At 38.6% G+C, this 23,824-nt stretch overlaps 1 protein-coding gene across 4 annotated transcripts in view; it reads right to left on the reverse strand.

The window, feature by feature from the left end:
- The window catches only part of CELF2 (CUGBP Elav-like family member 2), a 553,335-nt gene that overhangs the window by 305,683 nt on the left and 223,828 nt on the right, over positions 1-23,824 (reverse strand). For 3 of the 4 annotated variants that reach the window (XM_071552839.1, XM_071552831.1, XM_071552836.1), the window contains one exon: positions 6,581-6,616. Coding sequence is in view for 1 of the 4 variants with exons in the window: in XM_071552831.1 (XP_071408932.1) it covers positions 6,581-6,616 (36 nt within the window). In the remaining 3 variants the exon portion in view is untranslated. Of the gene's footprint in view, positions 1-6,580; positions 6,617-16,146; positions 16,193-23,824 lie in introns of those variants that run through there. The other variant, XM_071552837.1, reaches the window with a different exon arrangement.

The following is a 23,824-nucleotide window of genomic DNA, read 5'->3' on the forward strand; positions in this document are numbered from 1 at the left end:
TCCTTTCATTTCTACTGCACATTATCCTCATCGGACACGTTTAGCAATGCTTTGTAAAATGAGTTTAAAAGATGCTTGGAAGTCTGGTTAAGGTGAATAACAGGGGGGAAAAAAAGGAAGGGAATATGTCTCTAGTTTTAGAGTTTGACAATAGGGAATAAAAACAAAAGCTCTACCAGACTTTTAAGATAAAGGTCTGCTGTCAAATTCATTAGTGTTTCTGAGAGCTGCTAACAACTGATGGGGAAAACCAGCTGTGGGTAGCAAAGCCAGGACTCTGAGTAAAATCACTTACCCCCATTTTAAGATTCAAAGGCTGTGTGTAATTAGGAACCATTTCAGAACTGTGAGCCATGGTTTCTGAGGCCTCTGCTCTGTGAGAAGACTTGCTGCGTTCTGGGTCAGAGCTGTATCAAGTCCAACAATCATTCCAGCCTGACTTTCTCCGCTCCTTCCCAGGATCTATATTTAGGACTTGAGTACTGAATATTGAAAGTTTTTTGAGGTTAAGCATGCCAATGTCCTCAAAACTCCTGCAGGCATCAACTTACGTCACTTGGCCCTTTAACACTTATAAAAGTCGGGCTGCTCACCTTAAATTAAAGCTATCATCAGGTGAAACGTCTAGTCTATGCTATTCCCCCAGGCTCCATTTTCAGGCAATGGAGAAAGAAAAAACAATTCCCAAGGTTAGTCACCTTGCCCTGAGATAAGGCACCTATTTCTCTTCATTTCTCCTCTAGTTGTTTTGACAGAGGACTTTTGTGATGGCTGAATTTAGGCAATGTGAATCCTGCCATTGGTATCTTAGTAATTTTTGAATGCAAGTCATCAGTAAACACATATGGATAATCACCTCTGTGCTTCTCAGGCTCCTCTTAAGATTTTTGAAATATCTCTTTACAAAGGGATCAGATTGCACATAACTGTGTTTTAAGATTAACAATAGCTGTGAAAAACATATTTCAAAATGGCTGTAAAACAAAAACAAACAAATAAAGAGAGAGAGAGAGAGAGAAATGTTGGCAGCTACTAGAAAGAATAACTTCATGTCACGTTTTAAAGATATTGAAGCTTTACTTAGGAAAAAAAATCTGATAGTAAAGAGACACCGTGTATTATTTCCTAAAAAAACCCCCTAGATTCACTTACAATAACATTTTTGCCATTCCAAATATTTACTGTAATTTATATTACAGTGCCTCAGAAAGAGCAATCATCATCAGGGCATTCCTCTACAGCAGATACAATGGGTAATAGGCAGTCCTGTTTGCAGTAACAAAAGCAGCTCGAAGGTTACATGAAAGAAAATAGTATTTGAAAATAAACATCTGAGGCATAGAAAAAGGTCAAACATCACATTTTCTTCTAACTTTTTTTTTTATTATTTTCGGGGAGTGATTAGTTAAATTCAAGTCTCATTTCAAAACAATGACTTTCTTTGAAAAAGCAGGCATACAAATTATGGAAAATCTGCTCTTTAAGACAGTTGTCTTGAGAACATTTAAATATCGAGGGCTGGAATCTTTTCCTTTTCTTTTCTTTTTAATGATGTGGCTTAGGAAAAGATAGAAGATGATATCATTTCCAAAGACTAGCTCTGGATAGCTGCATATAGTTTGACATTCAAGATATTTTAATGTTATCAGCTAGCACTGCCTGCCACCCAGGATGAGCAATGTGTGTTTGACCAATTATTTGTATGCCTCTAAACAGGGGTGAGTTTTGAGAAGGGATTTATTTGAAGGTAGAACACAAAACTTCTGGGTTAGAAGGGAAGGTCAAAAATGGACCAGGCCAAATCCCTGCTTTATTTAAGAGAGAATAAAACTTCAGTAAATATTATAAGAAGCTATGGAAAATTCTGTCATAGTTTGGCAGAGACACACATGCGGTGTAGGTGGGTGGGTGTTCAAACCTGACATGACTGGTAAAGCAGCACTGGTGGCATGAGAGGACATTCACATTATATGAAACATGAAGGGTGAAAGATATGACCTGGTGTTCTCAGTGGGAGAGAAATTGCTTGCCAGAAGACCTTAACTGGGAGGAAATCAAAAGAGCAAACACAACAGCTAACCCTGGCTCCCAATGGCCAGTGAAGGCAGCGACTGAGATGTCAAGTCGGTCTTTAGTCCATGCTCTTATTACCATCAGGAAAAAATCCTTTTCACTTTATAGTAATTAAAATGCTCATAGATGTTTTATTAATTCACTCTACAGAGCCACATAGATTTTATAATTCATCCAAGTACTTACAAGTAGTTACTTGTGTTAGGCTGTCAAGACAGAAATGATTCAAAACCTTGTGTACTGAGCTTCTTGGAAGACATATCATTCCCTAACACAATGGTATTAGAAAGACTGCTGACAGTTAGTGATCAAGAGATTTCATTTTGCTTGTCATATGGTGGGTTGTCAATTCTTCTTTTCCCTTTAGATAAAAGCTTAGTTGCATTAGATTTCAATAACAGTGAAGTTGCAGGTTAACGCTTTTCAAAAGTAGTGAAGTGACTTCAGTACTTAAATTCTATTTTCAAAATGGTGTTGACACCCAAGAACAGAAGCCTCTACAGTAAATGGAACTCAGACATTATTAAAAGAAATTTATGGAATGATGGAGAATAAAACCCCAGCTCAAGAGGGCTAAAGTTTGTACTCTACTCCAGCCTACAGGTTTAAAATATATAAAGTTTGAGGATTACTAAAATTCTAGGACAAGCTAAAGATTTAAATTTTCATTTTGAATATGCTTGTTTTCACATCAGTGTGTCCTTTGCAGATTTCCTCCCGCACTTCTAAAAATCATTCTAAAAGACAGTTTTAAGATGGCCTTCATCTCAAAATAAGAGTTTGCTTGAGTTATGCTCACGATTTAAGAACAGGCTGTAGAGATATTTCTACAATTTTTCCCATGAAAAGTATATATGCAAATTATTTGCCTTTTTTCCTCCCAACTGCTTAGAGGAGGAAGTGACCAATTAAACTTTACTCCCCCCTAGAGTAAAATGTAAAATCAAGCCAGTACATAAAAGTGGAAGAATAGCCCAAATTTTCCTTCTGTTAGTACTAACCTAGTATTAAGCAAATAAATAATCCATGTGGTTAGTCTATATTTAAAATATTTGTTCTTCTTTAAATATAAAGTAACTTTCACAGAAACAAACAGAAGTGGCTAGAGACTGAAATCATTCCTTTGATATCGAAGCTGTGTATTTTCTCCTTTAAGCTCCAAACATCATCTCCCTCATGCCCATAGGGCTTCCCACTGTAGTGTTCTCATTCACTGTTCCCCTCCACTGCTGAGCTCACATGATGGGCTGTGAAAGGGCGGTTACAAGCTTATGTTCCGCTTAGGAGCTTATCTTCATTCATTAGTTGTTCTGTATCATGTTTAAATGGTGAATTTCTCAAGTTAAACTGTATTTCTTGCAATGCTTTTAGTCTGCTCTGTTATTGCAGGTATCATTATGCGATGCTGAGAGCAAACACAGTTTGAAATAGAACTGCCATAGTAGCTATAGAACGTCTAAAAGAAAAAAAAAATAGGCCAGACCTTTATTAAATTTTAAAAGTATGCCTTCGCTACACTGTTGTAAAGATCCAAATAGGGTATTCAAATCTCCAGAGATCACCAGTATAATTTCTTTATCATGTTCCATTTAAAATTTAATTATGTAGTCTACAACAAGAAGTATCTGAGTACTCTAAATAGGTCATGCAATGAACAACTTAATATTATTATAAAGTTTTCCTTGTGAAGATCTATTCTTTGATGTGCTGTTGCGCACCGAAAGCCTTTCTTAGAAAAAACAATATACATTCATAGCTATAATAATGTCATTTAATATAAAAGTTGTAATGCTTCTTTATCACATCTAAAGTTTGAATTTTCAATTCTTTCTGTAGTCTGAACTTCCCCAAATCATCAGAAAAAACTGGTAAATTAGAACTGACACAATATAATCATGCTGAATATTTTTATATCTTTCTACAGGCAAAGTTAATCTATGAGCTTTCCTTCTAAATTATGTCCACCAACTCACATTTTTCTACTTTTGTCTATCAATGATACACACATTTCAGTGGAGAAGTAGGGTAATTTCTTCCTGCTCTTAAATATAATCAGTAGAGAACCATCAGCAGTATTTAATGGAAAATGACTACATTAAAAAGCCACCATTTAGCAAGACACTTTGTTATATTTTCTTTTTTAAAAAATGCACATATGTAACCTTTCTTGGTTACTATAGAAGATGAGAAAATACTCACTATATTCTCTTCTGTAACTTCTGACTAATTACAGGGCCTTATAGGAACAAATCCCTAAATCCTTTTCTTTAATTAAACCATGAAAAATTCAGAAGGAATTTTTGAGAATTTTTTTTATTTTTCTAATGACTACAAAAAGAAAAAAGAATTCGTGCCACCAGTGACTAAACTTTCCTGACAGCCAGACAAAATATTCCAAGTACAGACACATCTGTTCACACTTACATCACTTGCAGTTGAAAACCCCCTTTCACCAGGTTTACAGATGATTGAAAAGGATTTGATCAATCCTGGCCACAAATATATCCACAAGTCATTACTGCTCTGAGAGAAGACATTGTATTTGTCTGTGCAAATGAGAGCTGGACCTCCACAGCTACAGAGGTCTCGCTCTGCCCCATCGGACAAAATACAACAAGCACAGCAATGATGGGAAAGTGGTTATTCATTTCATCAGGGTGCAACACCTGACTTTTGCTATGCTGTAAAGTAGCTTCAGGGTGAAGGTGGAAGAGATGGGGGGTTGGTGAGGAAATCAGACTATTCCACTGTTATGAATTAATAATAGCAAAATGGTTCTTTTGAAGTCTGAAAGAACAACAAAAAAAATTAGTTTAATACATCACAACATAAGATTAAAACCCCCAAGGAACTGCATGTTTAGAGAGCGGCAGGAACAGGTGAATCCCAGAGGCTGCAGGACAAGCCAACCTGTGCCCAGCTGGAAACATTTGTTTTAAATCATGACAAGATCATTTGGTTTAATATTTATAACACAATTACAATGCCTCGTGCACACTGCTGGTGTAATCTGATTTTTACTTGTGACATCTTGCTACAGCTGAAATTAAAGCCTTGTGGTTACAATTCAAAAATCACATTTAGACAATCATTAATGGCAAGGTATGAAACAAGATGTTTATTCAAGCACTTATGTATCTCATTGTAACTTTAATTTGAAGTGGAATTCATTTCTGCAATATAAGAACTTCATGTTTCCAGTATATTAATCCTATAATACGTAATCAATTGGGGCATGCAGTGAAAGTGGAAATATTTTAGCACTAAAACCAGGCAAAGATACAGCTAAGCATTGATGTTGACATTCCTAATCAAGGAGGTGGCTACTCTGTTGAATACTTTTTTTTTTAATGTATGAAGAATTGTAATTATTTTGCAAGGAAGATAAATAAAATCTTTTGTGTCAGGTAGGCCTGATCACTGGTCAGCACTTCAAACACTTGGCAAAATTTCACCAGCATATTTCCATGCACATCTGTGGATATCAAGTGACAGGAAGCCATAAAAAGATATGTATCTATTAAGTGAAAAAATTAGATAAATCACACAAGTGGGTACAAACAGAACAAAGTGATACAGAACAGAGGGGGGAAAATACCACATATAGTGAAAATCAACTAATATACACCAAACACACCCAAAAGAAAGGGAGACATTTGTTCACTGCCCTAGAAGCAGAAATGACTTGCATGTATTATCATGCTTAAAGAAAACTGATTTTTCTGTTGAAATATTCTTTTTATGTTATATATTGTAAGAACTACAACACTGCTTTTAATCAGAGGATAACAAAATCCCCCCCAAAACCAGGACCCTACTAAAAACCCCTGCACTTCAGAGAGCAAAACTGGTCAAAAAAGGTACAAGTGGACTGAGAGCACCTTTTTCTAACTCAGCAGGTGACAAGTTACCATATCAGATTTTTGTGTTTCCCTTCTCTCCACCCTTTTCTCTGCCTGCATGATAACAGCGTTTTATTGCATCCTCTGACAATATGTAGGCAGGTCTCTCTTCAAAAACATCTACTGCAGCCTGGGAGTCTTGTCTAGTTCTATTATTTTATGAAAAAGTTTTCTCAGCATAGGAGAATTTGGTCTAAGCTGCTTTCCAAATGAAAATGCCTTAAGATCACAGTGTTTCTTCCTCCTACCTCCAAGTTTCCCTCCCCTCATCCCTCAGGTGGAATGTAAAGCAAAATCAAATCACCTGCAATGGGTATAATTGCACAGCTGGAAGAAACCCACAGCTGGGATCCTTCTCATCAGGTGCACAACTGTGCAGAGCCTCAAAGCAACTTCAACATGTCCTTTTAACTGTGTGGCTTTGGCTGTGCTGGGATTTCAGTGCCTGTGGCATGCAGTGAGTGCTCTCCTCTCTGCACCCCCAGTTCTCAGTATCCCAGCAGTTTTCCTTAGGAAAAGGATCATGTTCTGGCTCAAAAGGTCGTGCTTCTTTCAGCACCTTCCAGACACTGATACACAGATGCAGTTTAGAGCAACTTGCTTACCTTGGTAATGTTCCAGATAACTCTGTGGCAGTCTCTCTGAAAGACACAAAGTGAGGAAAGATTATCTTGTGCTTTAACCAGCTATAAATTTTAAAGAAGGCTTTATACTGCTTGTATTTTGTAGGAGTGCAGACACACATGCACAGCTTCATACGCAGATGCATCGCTTGCGGATGCAAAGTCCCCATGATCATATACAAAGGAATGTGAAAAAACCACATGACGGAGTGTGATCTAAGGATTTCATCAGAAGAAAGTTCTCTGTGGTACAATTACTCATTTTTTTGGGCATAAAATTATCACTGTTTCAAATGCCAGCACTGCATGATCTTACATAGCCAAAATGTAGCACTGGGCCAATTTTCCAGTGGGAAAATGTTTCCTTATTTTTCAGTGCTACAGCAAAAGCAAGACATTAGACATTTCTACAATTATGTTACACATCAAAAAAACCCCCAAAACAACCCAACACGTTGATATTAAATCTTCTTATGGTGAGTTTAAGCAATAGTTTTTTTCCAGATATGTGACTTTTCATCCAGTTTACTTTTCTGAAACTCTTTTGTGGGTTTGCAATTTGTTTGAGGGAAGCTGAGTGCAAGATAGTGAAAGCAGGCTGATGTAGTGGTATATCACATTAAAGCACAATTAAATGCACTATTATTACCTAAGTACACAGTCCTTAAAATGCATCCCAGATCTAACACTGTTCTATGTCCTTGTTCCCCAACCTAGCACATTTGCTTTGACCTTATCCAAGCATCAGGAAAACAGCTGGATAACTCCTTTTCTCCTTTCTCTCCCTTTAATAAGATTTTTAAAAAAACAGCAAGGAGACATAAGGGGATTTGTTGTCCTATACTGGACCAGAGGTCCATCTCATTTCACACTTTTCTCATCCAGGTATGAAATCTCTGCCCTATGTTTAAGTTTGCTGCATGAAAGGTAACAGGTTAGTTCATACCCTGTTTGCTTCAGCTGAGATACAAATTACAAAATTTCACATCTGTAGCTTGCAATTTGTGGTATGGCACAATTGTTAACAATATTCCCTTCTTTTTTACAGCTGACAAACAGAAGATCCCTCCAGCCACTTTTACATATGGGGGGAGGGAATTCTATTTTTAAGGGGCAGTGGTAGCAATTAAGGCAGGTCTCAAAATCTTCCTTGTCTTAACAATTTCCCAAACTATAGTTCTGATAGTGTCTAAGTATGGATTGAAACCCATAAATTTTAGTTGAGAGGGTATAAACCTGATAACTGAAGTCTGTGTTGCAAGACTCCTCTCCATGTGTGGATAACAGAATCACAGACTATTCTGAGTTGGAAGGGACCCACGAGGATCATCGAGTCCAACCCTTAAGTCAATGGCCCACAGAGGGAATTGAACCCATGACCTTGGCATTATTACAACTGAGGTTTAACCAACTGAGCTAATCTCATGTATACTGATTGAACCCCCAAACTTAATCTATTTATTAATCCAAATGGAAAAAAAAATAAAGAAGTATATTTCTGAAGGCTCTTCTAGAATTTCACTGTGTTCTGAAGTGACTGTTTTTGATGAGGCAACTACACAGTTATTTGATTAAATATCACAGTGATTCTGAGCTCCTCTTCAGGAGATCTTTCTAGTTCCCTCATACTTTTTGGAAGTATATGAACCATGAACAGATATCAGGGTCTAATTTTTTAAATTATAATATTTATTTTTGTTATTGAGCATCCCACAGTGACACCCAGGCTTTTTCCTTATAGTTACATTTGTGATTACAGACTCCATTGCAGTGTCAGAGAAAATGAAACAGGCCCTCTAAAGGTTCATGGCTTTGCATTTTCCACCGAGTCTCTCCCTCCAAGCTGTGCAGTTTGCCAGTCACAGAAGGTTGCCTTAAACCTCTCTGCGTTTTGCTTCAAAAGGTGCAGATCAGAACTGTGCACAGTAGTTGCCGAGAAGAATAAGCAAGAAATAAAACAATGGCTCACACCCTTTTCTTGCACACACCATTCAGCAACAGACCAGCAAGTATTTTAGCCCTCTCAGAAGACCCAGTTGCCACCTCAGTTTAGGAAGAAGAATACATATTTAGCAGGTGTCTGTGATGAACACAGTCCATGATATAAATGACATCAAAGGTGAGAGTCAGGAGCAAGAGAAAGTGAATGTAGGGAGATAAGAAAATGAAATTAGACTGGAGCAATACAGACTACCTTTCTATGGGGTATTTGATACAGCTGTACATTTTAGATATTTTATTTTCACTGAACTCCTGCACACTGGTATCACAGCACCTTATTTTCCAAGCCCTACTCATGACTTACACAATTCAAAGAATTAATATGATACTTTTTGTAACTTATCAAAGAACTGAATCACTAAATGGTTCCAACAGTCAGTATATTTTTCCCTTCTACCACTAATCCCAGACATCACCTCTTTTCATTGAAATGCCTTTTATTTTTTTTTTTTTTGAAGAAAAGAACCTAAACTGAAAAGTCAGGTCTAGCATTTCTTTGTTTTGTTCTTCTAAGGGGGCTCCATAGCCTTTAGCTACCTATTACTGCTCTAATAACAGAATAGCACAAACCTTATTGCTTTAGGGTATGGAAGCAAATTTCTAAAATACCAGTTGCTCATCCAGCATAAAGAGATAACCAGGAAAGTTGCAGGTGGGTGCTGCAGGAAGCATCAAGAAGCAGAATCAGGAAGGTTTGAAAGAGGATGTTAAACTGGAACCACCCTGCCAGCTTCTGAGCAGAGCAGTCAGTGATTGGTGCATCTAAATTTCTAAAGATTTTCATTTTTGTTAAATAACCCTCTCTACAAGAGATGTTAGAGTTCTGAAAACAGTTATCAAATAGTTGATGTAGTGGCAAAAAAATCGGAATGTGAACAGAATGTTACACAAAGACACCGCAGGTCTTTAGCATATACATTTTTAATGTAATTAATTGTGTTGTCAGTTTCACATTTGGTCAGATCAAATTCCAATTTTAAGCAAAATTATGTAAGTTAATGATTTTTGAAATACAGATCCAACTCAAATAAAACTCAAACTCAGATGTAAAAGAGAAGTCTGCTTACTTCCCAACTATCCAAAGATATCACTGCTTCTTGTCCACTCAATAAACACTTATACCATAAAAACAAATTAAACTTTCCTTTAGAGTATGAAACTAAAAATAATATTTTCCTAGAAAACAAACACAATTACCCCTGCAATGTCACTGGAAATAAATGGTACACGGACTGCTGAAGATGGTTAATGTTCACTGTAAGTGTCCTATAAATATCAGGAATTGAAACACTACTCTATAAATATATTTCATGGGAGTTTAAAAAAGAAAATCTTCTGGAGCAAATTACTCATCAAGAAAACCCTTAAAGTTTATTTAAAGATAATGGATACTCATTCTGTAGTATTTCAAGAAACTGAAGCTAGACTTGTGCAACCAATTTTCAGACCCCTAGTACTCCCCAATGACACACACAATAAATATAACTCATAATTTACTTTATCTACAGCGGAACAAAAATCTTGGATAACACCAAAAAAAGGATAATACTCAAAGAGAGAATGAATGTAAGACCATGTATTTTCACATCCTGTCTATGATATGAAAAAATGACCCTGAAAAAGGGTTAGGACAGAAACTTAAATGTTTCTTCAGAGCTGCCCCAAATTCCACTGAAATCAGTGCCAATGCAAATGGGATAGGCTAATGCACAAGGCTAAGGTCAGAAGAGGACAAGGCTAAAGATCCTGAAAAAGCTGTTACATGGAAGGTGACATTACAGAAGAGCAGTCACAGCATTTCCAGGAAGGTCATTTACAATTTCCAAGCATTTTGTGTTCAGCTGCAAAGGATGGATCTGGGGCAGCATGGTCTGTACCTATGGAAGATGAAGGTGCTGTTGGAATCCCGAGGGTGTTGGGAAGGAGCTCTGTCCCCCCAGATGCTACACCCTCACATAAGGTCTTCCAAAGAAGCAAAATGCAGGTTTATAAATCACACAGGAGACATGTGAGGTGCTTTGATATAACAAAGAGGCTCTGACTCGGCACCTCAAGAGAGGACGATGTTGCTGTTATCAAAGCCCAGAAAGCCAGTGTGGGTGAACCAATCATCACACACAAATTTTGACATTATCCTCTACAGGCTGAGAAATTCTTCTTGTAGGACTGGAGTAGGATGTGTACCAAAGCAGCAAAGTATAAATATTTTAGTCAAAAGCTTATAGTGAAGTGTAAGTAGGAAGATCTGCATCAAGATCGGCAAACAGACTTTACTGCCTAATAGTTCCATCCAAAGAGAATTGCTCAGGAAAACTCTTCATAACACCTGGAAAATGTTGTGTTTGTATTAAATGCCTTGCTCACTGAGAAATCATATGGTGCTGTGCTCTCAGAGGCTGACTGGCAGCTGCTGTTACCCACCTACATACAAGATTTGGCACAACACAGCTTTGAGGTTTAACTGTGCAATATTTTGCACAGTTTGCCAAGAGAAGTTGTGGCTGCCCCATCCGTGGAAGTGTTCAAGGTCAGGTTGGATGGGGCTTGGATTAACCCGGTCTAGTGGGAGGTTTCTCTGCTCATGGCATGGGGCTTGAAACTAGATGATCTTTAAGGTCCCTTCCAGCCCAAAACACTTGATGACTTTGGCTGGGTTTAGGATTCTGTGCTGTACTTCTGCAGAGATATAAAGTGAGGCACAGGAGACAGGGCAAGCTCCAAAGTGCTGTTGAGATCATCTAATACATACTGGGCTAGATGTATGCCAGGAACCTTAGCAAGTACTGCATTCAAACCATACAAGTCGAGACCATGCACAGAAATCACTTTTTCTTCCGCAGGGTCATGACCCTCAGTGACTTAGAAGGTTTACGTCTCCACCAAGCACAATTTTTGTTCTGAAAAGGAAAGCATATGGACTCTAGATAAGCAATCTGTCGGGGTGCTGGGGAAGATGCAAAAAGAAAGGCAGCAACACATTCCTGCAATCGTGTCACCGTTCTTTCTTTTTCCATCTCACACTTTGGGGAGAGGATAAAGCCCGCCTACGGCACACAAGGCACATGAGGATAAGGGCAAGGCTGGAGAAGGGATCTGTATGGTGTGCTATTGAGAATGCAGCATGAATGCAAGCAGAAAACTCCAAGAGTATGGGAGTCTTCAGTTTAGGGAGGAAAAATGTCTAATGCAGAACCGGCAGTTGACATTTCAACTAGAAGGGTTAGAAGGTCCTGTTTTTCTCCAAGACAGGTGAATATGATCACTTTGATTCCCTGAGATGTGTAGCAGCAGTTGGTTCTATTACTTGTGTTCAATCTCCATGAAGCACAAAAAAAACCCCAAAGGTTAAGCTGATATTTCTGGTTTGGGTGAAGCGTTCAACCCTTTACTAAACAGAGTCTCACAACTGACACAATCATTAATCTTGCTGGAAGGGATATATTTGTAAACAGAAACAAGTTGAAGAGAAATGAGGTATTTGGGAGGATCACTTGAAAAGTTATAAAACCTGACTTGCCACAACAAACAACTCACCTGATGCTTTTGGCTGCTTTATTCCTGGCTCTGCCTAACTGGACACACTGCACCACTGACTCAGCTAAATAAGAAAATCAGGGTAGAATGAGGTCCCAAACTTACTATTGAACAACACCCCTCTCAGCTACAGCAATGATGGTTTCTGTGACCACCAACTCAAAAGAAGACATCCCATAAATTTCAATGTTTTTTAACCAGGCCATGAATGAACAGCTTTTTTAATTGTAAGGTCCATGCTTGCAGACACGCTCGCTGCTCCTGCACAGACATGCATCAGCAGTGTGGCAAAAATGGCCACTAATTGCCAGTATAAAGCAGAACTAAAGAAAAGGTTGCAAAGGGATATGAAGGATTTTCCACTTAAAGCAAGGTAGAACAGCTGAAGAGGAACTTTAAATTAGCTTTAAAAGGAAGGTTGTATCAGGAGGAATATAATTACTTTCTTGGAGTTTCACCAAGACTTGAGAGTCAATGCAGAAGGGTGTTGTGGGATTTTTAATGACCACAAATGGTCAGGACATTGATTTCACATTTGAGGTGAAAAATGGCACCTTCAAAGACACATTGTTTTTTCTACTCTTCCTAAAATCACATGGGGACTATGTCTGAGTTGACTTGGAAGAATTAATAGTGTGTATTGAAATACCATTGTGAGACACGAGATATTTCACTGGTCTTGAATTGGGTAGTTTCTCAGCTTTGTTAGAGTGCAGAACATAAACAAGCTACGTTTGGATAAAATACGGGGTTTAGATTTTGAATTCAGTTTTGCTATGAGTAATTTAGTGGATTTCAGGGAAGGCTTTGCTTTCTCTGTATCACATGCTTTTAGCATATCTTTTTGGTATGCTTTCTTTTCCATGAAGAATGGAGATCAAAACAGTAAAAACAATTTCATCTTTCAAAAAATTAAAACTATTAAAAACTATCAAAATTTCAAACTGGTACTTCTGCAAGTATTTTATCTTTCACACATTAAGCAGCAAATAAATACAATGCCATTTTAAAGCCTCACACTGAGCTTAGCTACCTAACAAGGATCACATATTTGCAGCAGAAATACTACATAAACACTCTCTGAATGTGCTATTTAAGTACGAGCTAAATACCCTTTTTTTAGGAAGTGATGTAACAAGTTCATATGTAAAAATCTATTTCTATGCAAGCTGACATTCTGCAAGATTAGCTGACTGAGATAAAGGACATGAGCAAACATGCTTGTTGTTTTCTCCCATGATTATTTTTAAAAGCCTCATTTTTCACTATTCTAAATTTGCTACTTCTGAATTTTTTATTCCTTCTTAGGTGAAAGAAATCTCCGTGCATTCAGTGATAACCACCTGCCACCTAAACCATTCAAGTGTGGTGTACATCCTTGTATGCAAATAATATCCCAAATAAAACCTGTCCTCATCATCATGACTATTTTATATATTTTATTTTAAAAAATTAATTTTGATTTGTCTCACCCCAACATCTTTGAAGACAGCAATACTATAATTTACAAGTTAAATAAATGCCAACTTATGATTTAAAGCACAATTCAGACCAAATCCTCACTCCTTGCAATTTAAGTACAACTCCCAACTAAGAACTTGACCTCTTGTCTAACTACCCACCAAGGACACCAGATGAAAGCTTCTCTCTCATACATCTTCTACTCTGGTATTAAAGAGCAAGATAAAAATTAATAGGTGGAAGAAACACAGCAGTGTCCATTTTAGAGATTGGTAATGGGGGCACGGATGGGATGCAATACAGCCAGGGTCAGCAGGGAGAAATGCCAGGGCATGGAGAGGAAATGAAGAAAGATCCCACTCTGGTGCTTTGCTCCAAGGTCAGCCCCTGCCTTCGTGGATGTGCAGGTACAGCTCTCGCAGCACAGGAGCTGCTGTTGCCATGTGTTCTCTCAGGGAAGTGCTGCATTTTGAAAGCTGATGGCTTGTAAAAAAGGAAGAAAGCACCATGAGTACAAAATTTGGCTCTCTTGGACACAGCAAGCAGCAGGAAGAACATGGGGGAGAACCCACCATGCTACCAACTCCTACACCCTTGCCCTGTTAGCAAAGGGGAGAAGGAAGTGATGCACAGGCAACTGTCTCGGGGAGCTGTATGAGCTCAGTAGGAGGCAAATACCCTCTGTCTCTCTCCAAAATGAGAAGAAAGATCATCTAAAACAGAGCAGACATTCCTCCCCATATGTTCATTCAATCTACTGTAACCTCATGGAGTAGAAAATCTTACACATTTGGTATTTGACTGACCTGTAGCTCCTGCTACCACTGCCATTGGTGCAGTGTTGTACTTTACCACCATCCCTTCTCACTGTACAAAGGAAAGGAAGGGAATCACACCCAAAGTCTCAGCATTAATTTCAGGTCAAACTCAGTTGTAAAAACATAGAACTGAAGGAGAATGCTGGGTCTTGTGCTAATTCAGAATTATGGAGTCATAAAAATGTTTTGGTTGGAAGGGACCTTAAAGATCATTTCCATTGAACCAGGTTGCCCCAAACACCATCCAACCTGGCCTTGAACACTTGCAGGGATGGGGCATCCACAGCTTCTCTGGGCAAACTGTTCCAGTGTCTCACTACCTCACAGTGAAGAATTTCTTCCTAATATCTAATTTAAATCCATCTTCTTTAGTTTAAAGCATTCCCCCTTCTCATATCATTACGTGTCCCAAAAAAGGGTCCCTCCACCTCTTTCCTGTAGATCCTCTTTGGTACTAGAAGGTGCTCTTAAGGCCTCTTAAAGGCCTGCCCAGAGCCTTCTCTTCTCTAGGCTGAGCAACCCCAAGAAGTCAAACAATCAGAAGGTTGCATAAGATATATAATGAGGCATAAAAATTATTCAAGTACAATAGATGGTGATGGCCTAGATTATTTCCTTAGTTTCTGGGATGTTGCACAGGACTACAGTAGATATCTTTTGATATTCAAGGCTTTGTCATGTTTGTGTAGGGTGAGAGGCACAATCATATGTACCATTTACACAAGTGTCTTTTATGATGTAGCAGCTGTTGGTTGGGTAAAATGTTGAAGTCTTCAGTGATGAATAGCAAACAGAAAAAGCCACCCTAACAACTGTGTTCTATTGGATGTCCACACCTCATTCTTCCCACCCATATCTCCCCTCAGAAATACCGCAGTGGTAACAATTCAAACCTTTGGTATTCCCTGGTGTCAGCTGTTTTCACTGATATACACAGACTTCAAGCCACTCAAAAAATTTAGTCTTTATTAAAACTTATTTCAGAGAAGTAACTCCTGATTCTCTGCCAAGAAATGCCAAGGTTGGAAATGGCATCTCGGCCTGATCTCAAAATACTTCAGTGAAGCAGAACGACTTGGATACTTCAGCTATGTATTCAAATAGTTACTCATTTCTTACCCAGTACAAACTGGGCTGAGATGTGCATTTGGGGATCTCTGAAGTTTTGTGAAGCTGAGGGACTTCTAGAACAAAGTGAGATACTGAAGTATAGGTATCTTAGAGGAAGGAACATAAGTTAGGAAGGGGGATGGTCTTGTGTACCCAATTCACAAAAACCCAACCCAAAACTACACAAAGCACAAACAAAACAAGACAAAACAACAAAACAAATCAAAACAACCTCCTGAAAAACAACAAAACCCCTGAAAATCCCACAGATTTCCAGGTTTTGGGTGGAGTCTTCCCATGTTCAGTTTTGAGAGTGGTGTACATTCTGGTATTTTTCCATTCAGAAGGAGAAAATGACAGAAATCCCACAAGACAAACTCTTCCTGAAGTGCCACGCAGTAGTAGGAGGGATAATGGACATGGCCACACACTGTACCATGGACAGATGCAAAATTCTTTGCCTACACTGCCAGCTATGGAAACAGAAAGCTGCCCTGAAAAATGCTGCCACTGCCATAACCCAGTCCCCGGGGAAGAATTCCATGACTTTGGAAAAGCCTGCTTTTCTTTAGCAGAGCTTTCATCAGATGGATACAAGAACTACTGAAAACAGCTTGTCTCTACCTGGAACATCAGTGTTGCCAACATTTCTTTCAGGCATCTGTCCATATTGTCTTTTCATCCACCTGCTGAAATAGTTACTTCCTTTAGCTGTTAGCCAAGTATAAATTCACTTCTTAGTTCCTTTCTGTCCTGGCACCTCCTCCTTGTAATCTGAAATACAATGATATCAGGTTGAAATGTGGGATGGAATAGGAAAAACGCAGACAGGACTCTGTGCACAGAGTGCACAGCCAGCAGCCTGTGTCCCATTAGCTGCAGTTCAAAACAGTCCTTGTACTATTTCCATAAATACTGCAGTATCTTCTGGAGTATCTCAGCACAAACTGCAACAGATGTTGGAGGCTATTATTTCTTCATTCTTGCTCATTTGTTGTTCATCTGTTATTGTCTTGCCTCTTTTATTTTTTTTCTCTCTTGCCACCTGTCCTCCCACAAATCAGAAATGTTTAAAAAAACACAGTCAAGTTTTGTTCTTATTGGTGTCTCTACCACTGCCCAAAATTAATGGGACAGGAGAAGAAAAGAGATTAAGATCTAACTCACTGTCTTATTTCTGACCTTAAAAGGATGGGTTGAGTTTATTTTTGACAACTCTAGGCAGAGAGAATAAATCTGCTGAGCTGGTCACCTCAGGAAATTGAAGTACACAAGTACCACTGTTCTCAAAGAAGTTCATAAATGTTACTGAACAATATATAAATGGTTTTGTGAAATTATGATATAAAGTGTTTTAAAGTGTAAGTTACCAGTGATATAAATCTACAAGCAAGCCCTTTTCTCCCCAACCACATCCAAACCAAAAGATGTTAAGATAGTCATTTAATGGCAAAAACTATTAGGCTGCAATATGTAGCAGGTTCATCTATTAATCATCAGACCATTTATGTTCTGTAATTCTACCACAGTTAAATAACATGGACTACTAAGTACCTGAATCGGCTATTAGCAACCATTCCTGCTCATTAAAACTCACTTATTTAGACTTTAGGAATGGTAAATGTAACCAGCCCTGGAGGAGTGTCACAGTGCTTGGAAATGGCATATTAAGCTTCATTTACCCAGCTACACTCCAAGGCAGAGGGGGAAGGGAAAAATACAGTGATGGTCCATAACAAAGCTCAGAAGCTTTTTGAAACTGCATTAAGAAAATGACAAATCTTACAAAGAGAGCCATAAAGCTTCCTCAAGTACAACAGTTCTGCAAGGAGCTATTTATCATGGTTTGTTGAAAAGACTCCTACGTTTGATACTATTGGACTGTGAGAGATGATTATTAAATGTAATTACAGAAATAGCACAGAAATAATAGTTTATTGCGGGGCATAAGCAACACTGTATTAACAAAGAGGAGTGGGGAACATGTTCAGCATTTGCAATTGTATCATTAGCTTTTCTGGGAACGCATACACAAATGTATACACATCTAATTCCATGTTGGCTTCTACTAACCAGAATTATCCTTCAAGAATTTCTGATCTGGGTCAATGCATCCATCTATACTTAGAGTGAGAAAACCGTAGCCAAAGTGGATTGCTATTTGGGTGTCAGCTTTTATTCTTTTTCTATTTAAGACAGATTTATTAAAAAACAACCACAGCCTGCTGTCAAGAAATACTGCTCACATTTGCTTATTAGCAGCCCTGTAATAGTTACAGTTTTGCTACAGTGCTGCCATTTGAAGTGAACGGTTTTTTTCGAACATGCCCATTATCACAAGATTCTCCAGACAGTAAAACAAGTTTTGATTTCTTATTGCTACCTGCAAGAATGAGTTTAACTTCTGTTATATCTACATCTCTGCATGTTTGCTTGTGTACCCAGCCATCCATTTAGCCTTTTTTTTCCTGTGATTTCACCCAGTTTCTCAATGCTGCCTTTCACTCTTGAATATATCTGCCACTCCTTGTGCATCATTGTCCAGCTTGGTGAAACCCTTTTTAAAAAGGCATACGGTTCCTTCAGAAAGCCTTCTCTGCTGCTTTGGGGTAGGCATCCACACTTTTCACAAACTACAGAGCCAAACAAACTTAGAAACACAGCTTCTTACATCTGAGACAGTAGTTTATACCAGCAAGCAGAACAAAACACCAACCCTATCTCAGCAGTTTCAAAGATCCTTTCTGGTCCACAAAGTTTGAAGCTAAATTAACTCTTCTGCTGGCCCATGATCGAAACATTTTGCAAAACTGTGTTTTGGAAGGAAGGCATTCAGTGACAGATGGGTTTTATTTATTTTCGTGTAAAAGCAACAGCTTAAAACAGGTTGGGAACATGGGAGAGGATCCTGGCACATCAAGAAAAAGACTGAATACATGTGATGTACTCAAGGGATGCAGAAACTACCATCACAGGACCATGCACAGGCTCATTGATGACGTGGTGCACCCTGACCACTGCTCTGTCAGCAATGATCTGTTTTGGAGTAGGAAATACAACCAGTCCTTTTGAAGCTCAGCAGCCTCCTTTGAGCATCTGCACTCCCTCTTTAGTTCACCATGTAACGACAGCTTAATGTTTCACAGGCAGAAGTGCACTCAAAAACAGGAGCTGTGTGCACAGCCGAAAAAAAGCGAGGCTGTAAATCAGGTGCAAAGAGAAGAAATCAGAGTCTACCTTTAGGCATTTGCATCCCTGGAAGCAGCATTTTCACACAGGATAAAGACTCATTGGTTACATTTTCAAGGGGGTTTGAATCCAAAAAATTTGTGGGTAGATTGCTAACAAAGATTTTCAACCATGCTGCAGAATCCTCGGGAGCTCGGTGCTGGTTATATTGAGATACTTCAGAAAAAAATCCCGCCAGCCATCCACCTGCATCAGCAGCTACACAAGGGCATTCGAGAAAATCTTCCCCTGGTCACACCACATCGCTGGTGGAAAAGAAAACAAGTTTTCCTTTTGAGGGTTTTTGACTGGTTTGTAACAGATAAATCATTGCAGCAGCAATTTCCAGCTGACAATTATTTCACCATAATAGCCATAAAAATAAAATAAAATCAACACGGATGGAATCCGAAGTAGGAGATGTAAATTATACGTAACTATTCATAAAACTACACCTCTTCTCCAAGTTGCTCTGTACACTACACATATGCCAGGATCTCCTAATCTGCTGCTGATGTGCTGCATATTGCGGTTGTGTGCAATTACAGTTAGCTATAATTAAGAACAATTACTGCTTTTATTTCTCCACTTGTTCTTTAAAAAGCACAGTTGTAATAAAACTTTTTCCCCCCTCCTCTTTTTTTTTTTTTTTAAAGGTGAATATAATTATACATCCCTATAACATCTCAAATAATTAGTTTGACTCAAGTTTTTTCTGGAACAATTTTCATTTTAACTGTCAGATCTGCTGTCTATAGTCAATAGAACACATTTTAAAAAAATTCTATCATTAACCTTTTTCACCCCATAAATCTGCAAAAGAACTTGAAGAAATTGAAGAATTCATTGCTTAAACATTGAAAGGCCAAATTCAACTAACACCCCTTCCCCAGAAATACCTTCTTAATCACGCTGAAACATTATTATTGTTATTGTATTAGCTAACTATAACAATAATAAATTAAAGCTGGATATAAAAGGTATTTGGCATCTCTCTCTATTTTATAGGCTACTTTCCAGCCCTATTCTCATAAAAGAATCTCTCTACTGTATCTTTGTTTAGAATCTACCCGTGATTACTAACCATGCAGACTGGAGGGAAAAGTAATTAAGTTTAATAGAAGCCACCCTCATTTTTGAAGCTGCCCTCAATTTAAGCCATAGAAGGAGAGTAATTAAATTTAATGCATGCCACAGCTTTTAAATGAAGATATGGCATGTAAAGTTCTCTCTCTCTGTAACACATCTTTTCTGAACACTGCAAAATAAGTGTTGCGATGGAGAAAGATAGCAAACTACAACCACCAAGCCGTGTTCAGTTTTCTTATTCTACTGGCTGTCTCTTTCAAAGGGTGAGGCCAGTATATATATTAAGAACAGCGTAATCCAAATCATGGGAATTGGGAAGCCTGAAGTCACTTATCCGTCCTTTGCCTACGTTATCTTCTTTGATTAACTTTTGATGAAGCTCTTCTGGCAGAGTCCACCTTTTACACATGTTTAGGAGATGGAACAGGTTTCCAACTACAGCACAAATGTCTAGCACAGAAATTGTTCCCCAAGATCCTCCCCCAAAGTAGTTGCAGTGAAAGCAGGGACTAATGACATTAATTTCCAGACACAGTCAGAGATCTTCCATGTATGTCTTCAGTCTTCAAGTCAGCCGAATGAAAAAAAAAATTATCCAGGGCTCAGTTATTTTCCCAAACAATACTCTTACTACTTTTACACAGAAACACAAATTAAAACCCAGGGCTAATGAAAATATTTCACCCTTGCAAAGATAAATTTACTGAATGAGAAGCTCTGAGACCAAAAGAGAGTCATTTCTCTTCCCCTGCTCTTCAGACTTTCTATATATGCATAAATAAATATTTCCTTGCAGAGAACTGCAGAAGTTTCAACTGATTCAAAACAAACAGGGAATTTGAACACTTGAATTACTTTACAAAAGGGTAAATAGATACCTGTCACTGCTCTGAAGAAGGTTAGACCGAGATACTAACTCACAATTAGTTCATGGAAGGGCTCACAAACTTCTTCCAGGCAGCCACCTCTCCTGAACACACATTAGTACCTACCATTAGGGCTGACCAAATCCTCTGCATGAAAATGAGACCAGACTTGAAAAGGTAAAACCTGGAACAGAATTTCAAAGGTGTTTGGGTTCAAAGGCTCTCCCCAGAAAATGAGAGAGGGAAAAAAAAAAAGGAAAGAAAGAGAGGGGTGGGAGTGTACAGCAGTGAGACTCACCTATTTCAGCTGGCTTTCATTCATAACAATAAACAAGAGGCAGCCAGGGTTTCAAGTCTGTGTGTCTCCCTGGCAAAGCCCAAGACCCTATACCCATTAGTGCACAGACTGTTCAATAGGCAGATCCACACTTCCAATCTTGAAGTCACTGCTAACATAAATTGCAAGGACTCTGAGAAAGAGACTCATGAATCTAAAAATAGCTACAAAGAAAGAAGAGATCTGCTTATCCATATCATGACTAAAAAAAGTTGGATTTTTTGGTCTTAAAGTAACAAAATAGTGACAAAATTGCTGTTTAAATTCTAATTTTTACTCAATTATATTTTAAAGTGATTCTACTAGCTGCTGGAACTAAAGCAACATGATTTTGCTATATTTATAACTAAGCTGCAAAACATTTCAACATTTACAAAGAGAAGAAATCTTCCTGCTAATGCCAGGAGAAGAATAAGCTCAAATGCCATTGCACATGATGACTCTTAATAGTTGGCACAAGGAGAGATGTCTCTATAACAACAGTATCAAGGAAACGTGTGTTGCAAATATCACATCATCACAACAAGACGAGTTAAAAAAAAGGATTTGTGGAGAATGTTAACATGAGGTCGTAATATCCACATGCTTCCAAATACTTGGGATGGATGTAAACCAAGGCAAGCAGTGGTCTCTTTCCTTCTCTCCCCTAATCTGGAATCCCTCTTCCCATCCAAACTGCCTGCTGTTCATGCCTTCTGTTTCCTCTTAGGAAGCAGTATCCTTTTCTCACAGGTTTCCCAGTTAATACTTCGGCCCTTCTGCTGTTGGCTATCAACAAGACAACTCCCACTGTCCTCTAATAAGCCCTCAGGAGCTTCAACAGAAATGTAGGTTGTGGACTGGCTGGCCAGAATATGAGGGAGAAAAAAAATAAACCAAACACAAAATTAAATCTTCAGTCGACTCCACCCACAGCAATTGCTCAGCTTAATATAAAATCTTCATCTCTCATTCTCTCTTTGGAGGCTGTGGGTCTTGTGGGGTCCTGCTTCAATTTGCAAGTGGTGGGATGCAATTGAGCCTGCAATGCCAGAGCTGCAAGGCCACCCCAGGGCAGGGCACAAGCCACTCAACTGGTTAAAAATTGAAACAGAGCAAACGGGAAATTTTTAACAAATGCTTCGAGATTACGGCGCACACGTTACAGCTGTAACCACCCACAGCTCCCTCCTACAGAACAGAAACACTGACAGCAAAAACCATTCACTGTAGAAGGTGAAAAATAAAAAAAATGCAGCAGTAAGGGTGAAATGAAAGCTTATATGGGTATTTTCTGCACGAACTTCTGCAAAGAAAGGGGAAGTTTGCAAGACACAACAGCATAAGAAAACACAGTCTTGGTTTGCAAGTTCATGAGATGCGCCAGGACTGGTGCACAGCCCTGCACCAGTTATGATGTTCATCACCCCTCTCTCACTCATGAAGGAAATTATACTTTACTGTGAAATGGTGCAATAGTGGGTGGGATGGGAAGGACAGCCTCTTCTTCTCATTATTAAAATAACTAAAGCAGACAAACCTCAGATAACCTCAGTTAAAAAATTTTCCAGCTCTCTGAGGACAATAGAGCAAAGAACAGGAATTCAACATGCCATTCAGCTGGGAAAAGGGCTGAGCATTCTGAAATGCTCTTGAAAAAGAAAAAGTAAAAGATAAAATAAAAGAAAAAAATATGCTTTCCACCATGGAACCAATTTTTTGTGTTCACTACTGGCAGGGATCATTCAGCTCTATGGATCAAAAAAATCCTACTGCTACCAATGTGCATGGTCAATCAGCAGGATATTCTGTTTCAAATGTGAGATCTGAAGTTGTTTCTTTGATTTTTTTTTCAAAAGTGCGACATAATTTTCCCCTTCTCCCAGTGCCAATCATGTTCAGGTAAATGTTACAGCTTCTGGAAGTGCAAATTAAAGACAATTATAACCTGGCTAACCTACCCCATCATTAAAATGCCTGGCACATCTGATTTGCCCGTGGAGTGGAGATTTGCTGCCTGATATTCACTTGAGTAGGGAAATACTCATCTTTAGATGCTATGGACATGCTGATTGCTCTGATCAGAGAAGGCAGAAATGGAAGTGTCTCTTTGTCCCTCCAGGAAGGAGCACCACAGTATATGGGGAAGAATTTATTGTCACGTTAGTCAGTAATACCATTTGGGAAAGCAGCTTCCATCTGTTCCAAAAATAGCATAAAAATGCACGTGTGTTTAGGAAAATTAAAGATTTCTCTTTCTGGTACCAACTGCTTCCAGTGACCAGACCAGCTGCACAAGGGAAAATGTAGGACCAGTGACTGGAAGTGTTAAGGGTCTTAATACACACACCTTAGGGGGTAACTGCACTTGAACCTGGTGTTAGGAACTCCTTTGTATGAGATCCAACTTAAGTCATTGCACCTCTGTGGCAGGTGGAAATTGGGTGCAACTCAAAGAGCTGTAAACAAATCAATGTCAAAGAGAAAAGCAGTAAGGAGAAATAAAATAACAATCAGCAGAAGGCTTTTAAAAGCAGTCTCAAATGCAGAGAACAGAAACCTCCAACCCCTTTGTCCACAGCAGATACCTCTACAACCGTTTATTTCCAGATGGAGAGTTCATATTAGTGAGAATTCTCTCTAGTTGCTTTATATTTTATATAACTTATAGTCTCTATGTGCCAGAAGCAACTCTTTTTGTTACATTTACAGGCAGCACAGAGCACAGCTACAGCTTTGAGGTGATGCTGTGTTTCAATAGAAGGAAAAAAAACCCACAAGCCAAAACAAAACCAAACAAAGA

This window comes from Pithys albifrons, chromosome 3 (genome assembly GCF_047495875.1).
Source record: "Pithys albifrons albifrons isolate INPA30051 chromosome 3, PitAlb_v1, whole genome shotgun sequence".
Lineage (NCBI taxonomy): Eukaryota > Metazoa > Chordata > Aves > Passeriformes > Thamnophilidae > Pithys > Pithys albifrons.